This window comes from Larimichthys crocea, chromosome III, assembly GCF_000972845.2.
Source record: "Larimichthys crocea isolate SSNF chromosome III, L_crocea_2.0, whole genome shotgun sequence".
Classification (NCBI taxonomy): domain Eukaryota; kingdom Metazoa; phylum Chordata; class Actinopteri; family Sciaenidae; genus Larimichthys; species Larimichthys crocea.
The window spans coordinates 31,848,600-31,861,413 of NC_040013.1; the positions used below are offsets into that span (position 1 = coordinate 31,848,600).

The 12,814-nt window shown below is 39.4% G+C and overlaps 1 protein-coding gene across 2 annotated transcripts; it reads right to left on the bottom strand.

The window, feature by feature from the left end:
• Positions 1–1,411: 1,411 nt before the first annotated feature.
• On the bottom strand, positions 1,412–12,766 carry ercc8 (excision repair cross-complementation group 8). 2 transcript variants are annotated; one of them, XM_010735920.3, is made up of 12 exons: positions 12,393–12,764; positions 10,724–10,819; positions 10,305–10,406; positions 9,678–9,801; positions 8,600–8,681; positions 7,602–7,670; positions 7,449–7,515; positions 6,719–6,822; positions 6,002–6,126; positions 4,186–4,383; positions 2,723–2,818; positions 1,412–1,954 (listed from the first exon to the last, which is right to left on the bottom strand). In XM_010735920.3, exons 1-12 carry the CDS (start codon positions 12,467–12,469, stop codon positions 1,889–1,891), a joined length of 1,206 nt encoding a protein of 401 aa, XP_010734222.3. In that variant the 5' UTR covers positions 12,470–12,764; the 3' UTR covers positions 1,412–1,888. The 2 variants fall into 2 exon arrangements, with proteins under 2 accessions (XP_010734222.3, XP_027133312.1); XM_027277511.1 differs by lacking the exon at positions 1,412–1,954 and adding an exon at positions 4,059–4,088 and having other exon boundaries at positions 12,393–12,766.
• Positions 12,767–12,814: the final 48 nt, after the last annotated feature.

Below are 12,814 nucleotides of genomic sequence, written 5' to 3' on the forward strand. Positions count from 1 at the left end.
ATATGACATTAAATACTGTCTTCATGTTAAGCTAAATTAAAAAAATAATGGCATATGTCAAAATGATTGCAATGTTCATCACTGTTCTTTGTTTTGTTTTGTTTTTTGTGTTAGTCTTCTTGGAGCTCATTTGGGTCCCATGCATTCACATGGTAACAAAGCCAATATGTAAAACTGTAAGGAGTGAAGGAGGAGGAGGAGGAGGCGGGGAGGAATAGTTTCAGTATCACTCCACACTGCTGCTTGACTAGTTTCAGCAAATGACAGCAAAACTTACAAACAAATGCAAAGTATGTCAGCAATGACAACAAAACAATGTGTTCCTAAATGTGGACTTATGGACTAGGACTTGTGGACTAGGATTATGGACAGTCCATTCTCAATTCCGCTGCAGAAACACACACAAACGGGAAGACTGACACTACCACCTGTTCAAAAAGGTTACAAATGAGGTCTTTCTAACCAAAATATTACACTGGGGAACAATTTGAAAAAAAATTCTGTTGAGTTAGATTTTTATGTTGATTAAAACTAAAATTGGCATACTGATTCCAAAATTGCCAAGTCAAGTTTTTTCTCCACAGCTTACCCTCCAGATAAACAAAAAACTGACTTGCCAGATGATTACGATTGGACTCATCTACAGCTACATGGCAACTTGTTTGTGCAGGCACAATTGACACAGTGTGGTGAGAGGTGTGTGTGTGTTCCCAATAGGTCAGTACTATCAATATCTGCAAACAGAAAGCTAGCATAGTAGGAATTAAGAGGATTTGTGCTGGCTTTTCTCTTAACCTTGTAACCATGGGCATACCGTTGTAAGTTCTATTTGGTTTTATGCTGTTTTTGTAGTTTTCAAAGCTTGTAACTATTCCATCTTAGTGTTTTATTTACATAGGTATATATTTCCTTTGTTCCAGATCATGTCTGCTCCTGCTACTTCTCGTTGTAAATGCCTAAACAACCCTGACTCCTTTTGCTTGATTTGTGGTAGTTTCACCATTCCAAGTCAGAGGGCAAACATCAATGCATTTGTCAAACAAGCATATTTTGCATATTTTAAAGTAAAACTCGTGATCAAGACAAGCCATGGGCCCCTCACAAAGTGTGCAAGCAGCGTGTCGAGAGTTTACGGATGTGGACCAAAGGAACACGTGAAAAGTTGGCATGTGGTATCCCTATGGTTTAGCGAGAGCAAAAAGATAATTGCACAGACTGTTACTTTTGTTTAGTGAAAACAAGCACATATCTGTTAAGTATAGTATTTTTCAGATTTTTTAAGCAAACGAGGATCCTATAGTTAAAAAACTTGACGTGATAGAGAAAAACTGAGATCAGTTTTGGATTCCGCACCCAAAAATTAGTTAAAAACAGCTGTCAGACCTAACTCAACAAAAATTGTGTTCCTCAGTGTTATGTAAGTATTACAAATTAATTTTATTGTCAGCAGAACAGGTGTGTGAGTGCTGTAAAATGACATGAAAGATGAACCTCCAAATCGTTAAACAGTGAACATACTGTTATTTACATAATGTCAGATATGCCCCATGGCTACAATGAATTATTGAAAATACAAAATACAAAACTGAGGACTTCAGCAACATGAAAGTTGTAGGGACAAGGACAATGTTGGCTTTGCATTCAAATTAAAAAGAAAGCAACAATAACAATGTTACATAAATTATATACAAACAAACATTATTCAGCCTATCAGGCATATAGTCATACAATTATTGATACATTTCATTTAAAGCCTTCTTCTTGGTCTGCGATGATGAATTGTTTTTTACTGGAATCTGTCTTTTTTTTTTTTTTTTTTTATCATGAAGGATGTGTGCTCCTTTGCATGGTCAAACACCTGCACGTCCACACATTCAAAACATCCACATTAATCTTCATCACTGCTCCATGCATCCTGAAAGGCAGGGTTCACTGAAGACTGGCCCACAGCACCCTGCAAGGAATCAAGACATTAAGCTCAAGTGTTCAAATTATTAAAAAACAAACAAAAAAAAACATGATACATATCACAGCCATATACGAGTTTACACTGCAGAGGAAAAGAATTAGCAGGTAACCACTAAGCAGCGACCTGTGTGGCTATAAAATGAAACCAATGGTGAAGTGTAAAAATCCGCAGTTCCTCGTTTTCACAGGAAAAATAAACACGTTTACAGTCTGCTACACTGTTTCAGTCTAAAAAGCTTTTTTTTTTTTGCAGAGGTTGTGACACTCTAAAACAGCTGCTTCATTCACAATGCTTCAAAGCCCGGGGCTTATCCTGGGAGATTAGCCACTAAACTTTACAAGTGAGCTTTACAATACTTCAGAAACCTATAGATGACATCACAGAGACTGCATTCATGTTTTACTACTACTGTCTACTGTAACCGCAAGACTAATTAATTTATAAATGTGCCAACTGGTTAAACGGGAAAAGGAAAAGAGCTCATTTAATCCCAAAGGCACTAATAGAATGCAGAATGACTGAGTAGTCATGACATTTTTGCACTGTGCAAAATCCTAAGATGACTCACTGCTCACCTATGATCTCATGTCTGACACGCAGACAAAAATAACACAATAAAGTTTAGAGGAGAGAGATTTGAATCACTGTGTTCACTGGGCATTGATATGGACACTTGAAACGTAACACTTGATTATAGTGTTACCTCAGAGTATTATTTGATTACACAACTGTTCCCATTATCTGTTTTCCTACCGTATTTGTGCTATTTGACTCTTCTTCCACATCCGAGGCACGAAGAACAGGAACCCACGCCAGGATGTTACAGTCTTTACCTCCGCTGTACAGCTCCTACATACAAAGAACAAGGACACCTCAGTCCTGACACACTGCTAGAGGAAATAACAGAGAGAACTGCTGTTGCAGCATAAACGTCACTATAAAGCACTTCCAAACAATGATGTCGGTGCCAGGGGAAAACCAGCGTAAACAAGCATGATTGGGACCATGAGTAAAATAATTAATAAGCTCAAAACCCTCCACGCAATGCAAGCGAACTCATGGGACACATTGTTGATGCCATGGGACTGATCAGTGTCATTACATCAGACAAGATGGACTAGGACAGGATAGGTCTCCAGAGTGACAGGCTGCCAAACTGCATTCTACACATACAAACCTTGTGTGTGGCACCGGATGTTGAATTGACTAAAAACAAGATTGTGGGTTGGACATGCCTCTATAATTATGATGAGTAGGTACAACTTTTATGTAGTTACCTAATGATTAAGCTATTTCTCAGCATAAAACTACTTACTACTGGAACTTGAGTAAAAGTACCCTAGTAATATGATAAACATGCATCACAGAAATAAAAATAATACAATAAAATAAAAAATAAAATAATCAAATCAACATGAATAAAAAAATATAATATATTATAAATAATAATAATAATAATGATAATGAGATCTGTGTTGTATGTTGTCTTCTGCTACTTGTAATATGAACCTTTCAAGTTAACTTTACAGATATTGGCAGCTCTGACGAAGTCAACTTGACACACTCCTTTAGCTTCAGTCGCTTGGATACACGGTGCTAAAACTGAGTTTAATGTTTTACCGTTTGTAATTTTGTTTTAATATTGTATGTTTATCTTATTCTTTGTATGTTTAACTTCACGATTTGCACCTATAATGCTCTGCAACATCCCTGTGCTGCTGGCTTTTTGACAATCCCATCTTTCAATCCTTTAGCACAAGCAGAGTACTGTGTGTTAAGGAGGGTGAAATGAAAGTAACGGCTGTAACTGATACTGATGTAGGCGATGGCGTTTAGTGCAGTTAAACGTTCACCATGTGACGTCTGAAAATAATGCAGTCACAGTACACATTCAGGATGGGCCACAAAGGAGGTACCTGTATTTGCATTTATAGTAGCTCAATATGGCACGAGGCGTGTTGACCTAACCATGTTATCTGTCCGCGGGAAGTGGCTCATTTGGGAATGCCATGGTGATTGCAAATTTCTAATAGCTCTCACTGCAGTGACAACACCACAGTGACCGAAGAGGTAAATGAAAGAAACCAACCTGGATTCTCTTGTAAGAGACCAACTAGACCTGACAGCAAACAGAAATAGATGAATGGAAATGCAAACAAAAGCAGGACTGCAGACAGATATAGATGGGTACCACCTGGGACTTTGGTACATCTCACCTGGTAGTCTGGGTGGAACTCGCAGCAGTCAACGTTGTTGTAGTGACCCCTGAGCATAGTGACCAGCTCTCCTGAGTGGAGGGCATACACTGCAACCGAGCTGCCGCATGGCACGAACACAAACTCTGGGCTGCAGCCGCGCGACACTGTGAACTGTAGCCTTTTACGACTCTCGTTGCAGACCTTCCCGTAATTTACCTGAGGGACAAACAGTGAAGGCACAAGATTCAGATCACTTGTGTGGATGGATGCCCAAATATAAACTACTACTACATGTTGAGCCATTAAGCTCAACTGCTTATATCAAAGATCCAGGGAACCTTTAAAATATTTAAAATCCTGTATTGTTTACATTCATGTTTAGCAGCTTGTAGTCTGATACCACTGATACCTTTAATTTTTCACTAGAACAAGGGTACAGCAAGAAAACATAATTTTCAGGCTAAAACTGAACTGACTGTATAAAACGCCTCTTAAGGTATTCCAAGCCATTTAAGGCCATCAATTTAAATAACATCATTTGAGACATTAAAAGACCTTTCCCTGAAATCAAGACAGACAGGCACATTACCTCACCTTGCTTGGTGGAGAATTACTAGCTTTAATTTATGTCTGTGTTGTTTCATGGTTTGAATCGTGTGACGTGTTTCGTTTACATCACTTAATGTGCAACAGAAATCCCTGCCACTCCAGCTTTAATCCAACTCTGCTCTTTACCCAGCAGAGGAGGACAGCCATGCTTTAAGTCATTGGTTGTCTGGTGCTACAGTCTGAAGATGGAAAAATTCCCACCATAGCAACTGCAGTATGAGGCAGCAAAGCAGGAAATCAGAACAGGAGGGTGTGAGAGCGCCCCTGGGCATATTGTATAGTTTTCCTCGGCTTTAGGGTAAGCTTATGTTTATATGGTGGTAGGGGTTATATATACATTTTTTTCATTATTTTATGCAGATCAAATGCTATAAAGCAAGTTTTTTTTTTTTTTAAACAGTGGCATCCTGTTGGGTCAGTCTGAACAAAAACACCCATGCAGGGGTATCAGTGTGAGAACTGTTTTCTATTATCATGACCAAAACTTAAACAGACAAAGAATCTGCCCTGACAAGCCTGTAAGAGCAGTGGTGTAAAGAAAGCTGTCAAATTTAGTCAACAGTGGCAGATTGTTAGTTTAGCGCTGGGTGATTGTTAACCAAACATTAATACCTGATTTACCTGTTTACATACTAATTACTGTGACTTCATCATTTCCGATGATTTTCTCCATCCCTTTGCTTGACTTTATTCCAATCTGAAGGTTTTGGGATGGCTTTTAGGTTCAGAAAACAATACTGCCTTTGGAAACTGAAAATTGAAAAAAAAAAAATGCTCCTCATTAGGGGTTAGATCTGAGCTCAAAAGTCTCAAACAAACTTAAATCATATATAATCCATAACAACTTTTTAAAAGCCAGTAATATGTTGATAGCTCTGTACGTTTTATTTTGACATTTTTTTTGCTCTGTATGGGTCAAAAATCAATTAATGCAGCGTTAAGTTAGTGATTCTATAGAATGTATTTAATATTTTTATTTAAAAGACTGAGCCTCGTGTGACTCCACGTGTAATACTATCATCTTCAATATGAGACAAGGCATTGTTGATACCCAAGATAGACTACCTGGGCAGAACCTGTATTTCAGAGACAGCTGATGACCACAACAAGAAGAGTTTCTGCAGGTTCCAAAGACAGACTGAGAGGGACCATTTTGGGTATCTATTCAAATTGCTTTAACTCTCTCTCTCTCCCTCTCTCACACACACAGATACACAAACTTTACCAGTGTGTTTTCCCCTGTGGCACTGTTCCATAGTCGCATACGGTCATCAGTTCCGGTAGTGAGGAGGTAGAGGCCATCACCAGTAAAGGACAGGCCATTCACTCTGCCGTTATGAGCCGTGTTCACTGGTTAAACATAGTAGCATGCATTAGTCATCTCATCTCTTCCTCCTTTTTTCAGATCAATCTCAAAGAGCCATGACTTTAACCCCCTTGCCTCCTACTATTACAGAGATGAACTGGTTTAATTGAAAAACAGTTTCCTCTAAACACTCGAACGCAAACAGGATCTCGGGCAAGAAAAAACATATACTGAATGTGCAGAATGTTGACCCAGAGAAAAACACACAAGAGTTGTTGTTGTCATTAGAAGCATCAGTTACAAGTTCAAGACATGTTTTGGGCTTATGTGCGCTTCCTGCTGTACGTATACAGAATGTCTATGCACAACTACAGTGTATGCCATATTGTAGGATTGCTTAATGTTTGGTAGATTGATATGGTTGAGCGAGGGGAAGAAAAAAACAGGATGATGCAACACATCAGCATACAAGCAGCGTTTTACTCATAAAATGCCACCCAAGGGGGCTGTGGAACAATAACTTTTGTCCTGGTGCCTGTATTATTCTATTATCTAAATAAAACCTACCAAGTGCCCTGCCCACTCAGGATGAATGGAAAAGACAGAAAAGAGAGAAAAGGGGAGAGGTAATACTACCTGCCTCAGAAGAGGCTTTTGACTTGTCCCCATTGTGCTGGTCCAGAGTCAGCAGACTCCCGGAAGCCCGACGCACATCCCATACTTTCACTTTGCTGTCTGCACTTGAAAGAAAATGAGGGAATTAATTTGGTTTTACAGTCTCCTGGTTAATGAATGAAAATATAGCCATATAAATGATTCAAATGGTTAGTTTTATCATCCTAGTAGGCACAATATAAGGATTTATTAAGTACAACATGTTCGACCTGATGAGCTTCATATATGCAAGTGTGTCTAAGCCAGTGTTTGTTTTTTTAAAGGTCAGTTTTCAATTGGGAATTAAAATGCTGCTCCATAATAGAATATCATACACTTCTCTGAGTGCCTCTCTGTGCCAGTTGTTTTCAAAATCACTTACTGTCTACGGGGACAACAGCACACCGATCCCAATTGGTTAATTAGCATGTCTAATGTAGCATAAAACAGGTGGGGACTGTATCTACCATATGCCATACTGACAGGGCTACTAAGAGTGCCACACTTAGCATGCGATGTGGTGGCATTATCCTTGACTCAGGGTTGCAATGTGGCCAGATGGGCAGGAACTGAGATGACAAAAACTGCTGGGACACAGCATGGTGGGGATTGTTCTATACTTGGCATTATTCTTTGATTGTGGCTCCGAGGGCAAACTAAGTGATGGTTTCAGGGAGTGAATCTCCAAAGAAAGACAGTCAACAGCACCTACCTGGCAGTGGCCAAGATGTGCTCGTATCTGGGCGACCACCGCACAGACAGGACCTCTGCTCTGTGACCTAGAGGGAGAAAGTTATTGTTTACGTGTGTGAGAAATACAGCAGCAAAAGTAAGTGTGTGTGTATCTGTGGTCTAGTCTACTAACCCTGCAGAACATGAATCCGTGAACCAGACTTTAGGTCACACAGCTGGATTTTAGGGTTTTTGGTGCCAACTAAAAACAAAAAGACAAAGAGATAGTTGAGGGAGACTCAAAAGGAAGCCATCATTTCCTAGAGAGATTAACTTTAAAGGTGAAAATTCCATTCAATCGAACAATTTCTACTCATCAATACTGTGAAATTTTACAGATGTTGACAAATATGTGAATATAATCTGTAGCAACAGGCAATTAAGGGAAAGGTGTTTCAAAAGTGTAACTGGAGTCGCGGGTTCTCACAGAAAAGGTGTGGTGAATATGAAAACGAACTGATAGGAACTCCTGACGAACATGAGCTAACACACCAAGCATGCAGACATGGGAGGGGACAATGTATAGTTGGTAAAAAAACTTAAGAAGATGATCGGGACATAATTAAAATCTAAATAGCTCAAATGATGGAGAATTAATGAGCTACGGTTGCTTTTTTAGGAACCTTTTCCCTTAGGAGAGTCTTCCTAGGTAAAATAGAAGACTCCAGGGATGTTTACAACTTGTTTGACGAGCATCTGTAACACCTGAGACGAAAGGACACATTAAGAAAGAGGGGGGGGACAAATGTGCGATTGTCTCCAGCTTAGAAATAGGTGTGTCAACTTGGGCGTGTATGTAACCTGTTGGTCCAGCTTGGTAACGTTCACGACGTGTCACCTAGATTCCTACGTTGTTGTTTTTTTTCGCTTCACAGAAATCTGTCTTGTGTAACTAGCTTTTGACCACTTTAGGTTTAGTTTACAACCAAGGGGTTAAAACAATGTGGCGCAGTGAAGAGGAAGTGTGCTGTGGAGAAACAAAGTGACACACAGGGTAACTAATAAAATGTTTGACTTAAGTTCAATGCTTTTTTAGCACGCCATAATAGAAGGACAACTCCAGCAGGGTTGTTTTGCTTCACTGGGATCAGCAAAAACTGTGGCTGCACCCACACACACACACATACAAACCTGCAATGAGACTGTGCTTCCTGGCGATGGGAGACAGGTGGTGGCTGTAAACATTGCCCTCAAACTCAAAGACCTCAGCAGGCTGAAGAAGTAACAGAGAGAGAGAGGGGGAGATGGACAGACAGAGAGTGTCAGTAAGTTATGGCAGAAATTCAGCTCTCTGTGTTTAGTAATGCTGAACTAACTTAATTGTATGATAAAATATACAGCCATGACTTTAAATAAAGCCACTGCCTTAAAATATGATTGTAGTATAAATACATTTACTACAGTGCAGGGAAGGGCTTCAGACAATGAATTAGGCAAAAAAAAAGCGAGTAGAGAGGGAGGACGCGGCAGCTCAGAGCTCAGAGGGCCGCTCGCTTCAGCAGCAGTGGCGGTTACAATGCAAATTCTTCAGCAAATATAAAAAGCCTCTGTGTGCCCCATCTGTCAGTGAGTGCCAGCACCGGCGTGGCCTCAGCCAATGGGCACACACACACAGAGGAGGCTCTGTTTGCATAGAAATACCACACATAAATACACTATGTGCACATCAATGCAAAGCACACAATAATGTGGAAATGCACAATTCTTCTAAATGTTTAAAATCGGTATGAGTGAGCGTGTGTGTGCGCGTTTCTGTGGGACACGGAGACAGAGACACACACAGAGTAAAACAAATGAAAGGGCGTTGGGTTCTTTTCTGTCCCTTCCTTGACCTTCCGAGGTAACCGTGGTGCCAGTGTAACTCTAGCACAGCTCAGGGCCTGCCATATGGGACTATGTGGCATGGAAAGGTAGAAAGCATGAAGCAGAAAATAAGAAAGAGACGAGAAGAGATAGTGAAAAGAGCAAAAGGAGGTAAAGGGTGATGGAGCTATATGAAAACAAATGTCAGCTAGTTACTTAACATGCAAAACAGAGTTACCTGTTTACTGGGGAAATGTGTATAATCCTATATATTAATTCAGCTCTACTGCAACAAAGTTCATACTGACAGCGTTAGAATCAAAAGTCTTTCTAATCCTATCCATCCTAATTTACATACTGCACACACATACATTTAACATGGATTAAACAAGTCCCTGTTCTTTACCTTCAGTGTCTCAGTGTCCCACACTTTCATGGTCTTGTCAAAGGAACTGGAGACAAACATGCCCGTGTCATAAGGGTACCACTGAACTGTCTCAACACTGAATTTGTGAACGTGCCGACTCGACCTAAATAAAAAACACACAAAAAAAGTCATAACACAACTTCGTAAAGACACACATTCTTGCTTTAAAGTCTTCAATGATCTGCATCCCACAGTATGTTCAAAATGCAAAAACACAAACATGTAACAGCATGTTAAAGTAGCATGAAATAATCTGCCCTGCGTGGACAATAAAACTATATCCACGCTGCAATCCTTAATGCTCTTCTCTTGCCAGCGGGTAAATTCATTTGCATATTGGATTATTTGATCAGACAGAGGTCACATTACTACAAATTAGATGTGTATCAGAATCAGATCCATGTAACGAATGATTTTTCTGTTCACATGAGATTAATAATGGCCCTAAGTAATAAATGAGGGAAGAAACATTCTGATCAGTTCAATTTGACGTGTATGTACTGCTTGTGGCCTTATGGACACGGTTTAGAAAGACGTTGTACTGTAAAAACTCGATGCAGTGCTACCCTCTAGTGGACAAAATGAGAAAAACTGAGTAACACTCACCTGCCTACCGTGCAAACTGCTTTGCAGGTGTATTGAGGCTTCCCACTGAAGTTCTCCAGATCATAGACAACGATCACTCCATCTGCTCCCCCAGACAACATGCTAAACAACAGAGAGGGTTGACTTCACAGACAGATGTACTTCCTCCACAGCTTCCACATTTTAAATAGAAATGCCTGCGGATTACCTGAGGTGAACAGGACGTTGTCTCAAGAGATTTATCTCTTGGGTTTTTTTTCAAATGTGATTTCTCAATGCTTTGTGAATCCAAAGACTGAAAGACATTCAACTCTAAGTACTGTACTTGGCTCTTATCTCAAACTCTTGCCTAGAACAAATTCTGCTGTTAAAAAGTAGTTTCAGGTGGAATGTGGTCATCTATAAATCAGTAACAGAAAATCAGGACTAAGTGGACTTACTATCTGCCCTCTATTGAGTCAATGTCAATGGTGTTGATGCCGTTTCCATGGATTCTGTCCACGTCTCTGTCAGGATTCAACTTCAGACCGAGGACCCTTTGGAAAACAGAAAGAAAGGAAGAGTTATGAATCACAACATCACAGCCCAAGCAGATGATCAAAATAAGATAATAGTGGGAAAAAAAATGTTTTGTGGAGAAATAGCTGAACTCAATGGTCAATGGTGAGATCAGGATGGAACAAAGTGCTCAGGAGGATGTCTTATGCTGTAATATGTATTGATGCTCAGCCAAGGAGAATTAGAGACACTCTCAAAGTTCATCAGAAGTGCCTGAGTCTGTTTCACATTCTGCCCAACTGGTGCTGGTGGTCAGACTTTAAACCCCAAGATAACACCACACAGTGTTGAGATAGACTGGCACCTGCTGTTCTCAATCAAAGCCTAACAACAACTACTACTGCCGAGGACCTCAAGGCCCCCATGTAACCTAAGGATAGAAAAATCCATAACAATATGTGTGCTGCAAATGAGTGAAAATGTTGATCCTTAGACAATTACAGAAGTAGTTCATTTCAGTGAAATTGACAAAAAGCTTTTTCAAATCTTCATTTATGCCAAATGTTATCTTTCTTACTATTATAGAGTGAACTGATGATATGATGCAGTGTTTGCAGTAATACCTTACAGTTATTATTTATATCACGGTCACTTACTTTTGTATTATTTATATGACGGTCACTACTCTTGCAATAATATTATGTTTTGTATCATGACGGTCACTACTCTTGCAATAATATTATGTTTTGTATCACGGTCACTTTCTTTGCAATATTTCTTACACTATGGTCACTTTACATTACAATACTCTTTTTATATACCATGCCATTTTTATCCTCAGTACTTGTCTGTTTTGAAGGTTGATTGTTTTTCGTGTTTATTGTGTAGGTTATAGATATTTCTGTCTGTTTAATGTGTTTTTGTTTTTTCTACTTTTTTCTAATTCTGTAGTGTATGCTACACTTTCCTCTGCTGCTGTAACAAGTAAATCTCCCCGTGGTGGGATGAATAAAGTAAGGATAGAAAAATCCATACCAATATGTGTGCTGCAAATGAGTGAAAATGTTCTTTAGACGGTCACAGAAGTAATCCATTTGAGTGAAATCGACAAACGTTACCGAGCTTTTCAGATCTTCATGTATGCCAGCTGTTGTCTTTCTTTCTCTTTCAGAGAGACCTGATGACACGCTGCAGTGTTCCTTTCACACTCTTGTTGAGATTAGATTAGATTAGATTAGATATACTTTATTCATCCCACCACGGGGAAATGTACTTGTTACAGCAGCAGGGGAAAGTGTAGCATACACTACAGAATTAGAAAAAAGCAGAAAAAGCAAAAAAAACAAAAAAACAATAAACAGACAGAAATATCTATAACCTACACAATAAACAAGAAAAACAATCAACCTTCAAAACAGACAAGTACTGAGGATAAAAGTGGCATGATATATAAAAAGAGTATTGTAATGTAAAGTGACCATAGTGTAAGAAATATTACAAAAGAAAGTGAACATAATATAAATAATATTACAAAAGTGTGTGACCATGATAATAATAATAACTGGAAGGTATAAATTAAGTTTAAAAACAGATGCTTGTCTCCTGTCTCACCTTCTCGTTGACTCTGCACGCCTCAGTCGCAGAGGGTCATCCACACCAGCCTGCCTCGCTGCCAGAAACCCCAGCATGGCTTCAGTTTTAAATAAAAAGGATTAGTTAGATTAGTTTTTAATCTTTGCCTGCCTACCGTTAGCTCGCATGGCTAAAGGCTAGCATGCTACCTACAACTAAAGTGAGTTTGTAGTCCTGAAAATGAAACTTCTGGACGCCCAACAAGGCATTATATTGTATCCAAAGCTCCGGTGTATCTTTACGTTTCATGTAAATCTTTTAAAGCACTCTCCTTTCATTGTTTAAAGTTTCTTTTTACGTTTAATTTCAACTAGCTTCCCCGGCAGCACAACACAAACAGCCGTGATAGCCATTCTATAACGAACGCGACGATTGGCTGGTCGGGTACAGCCGACCAATCA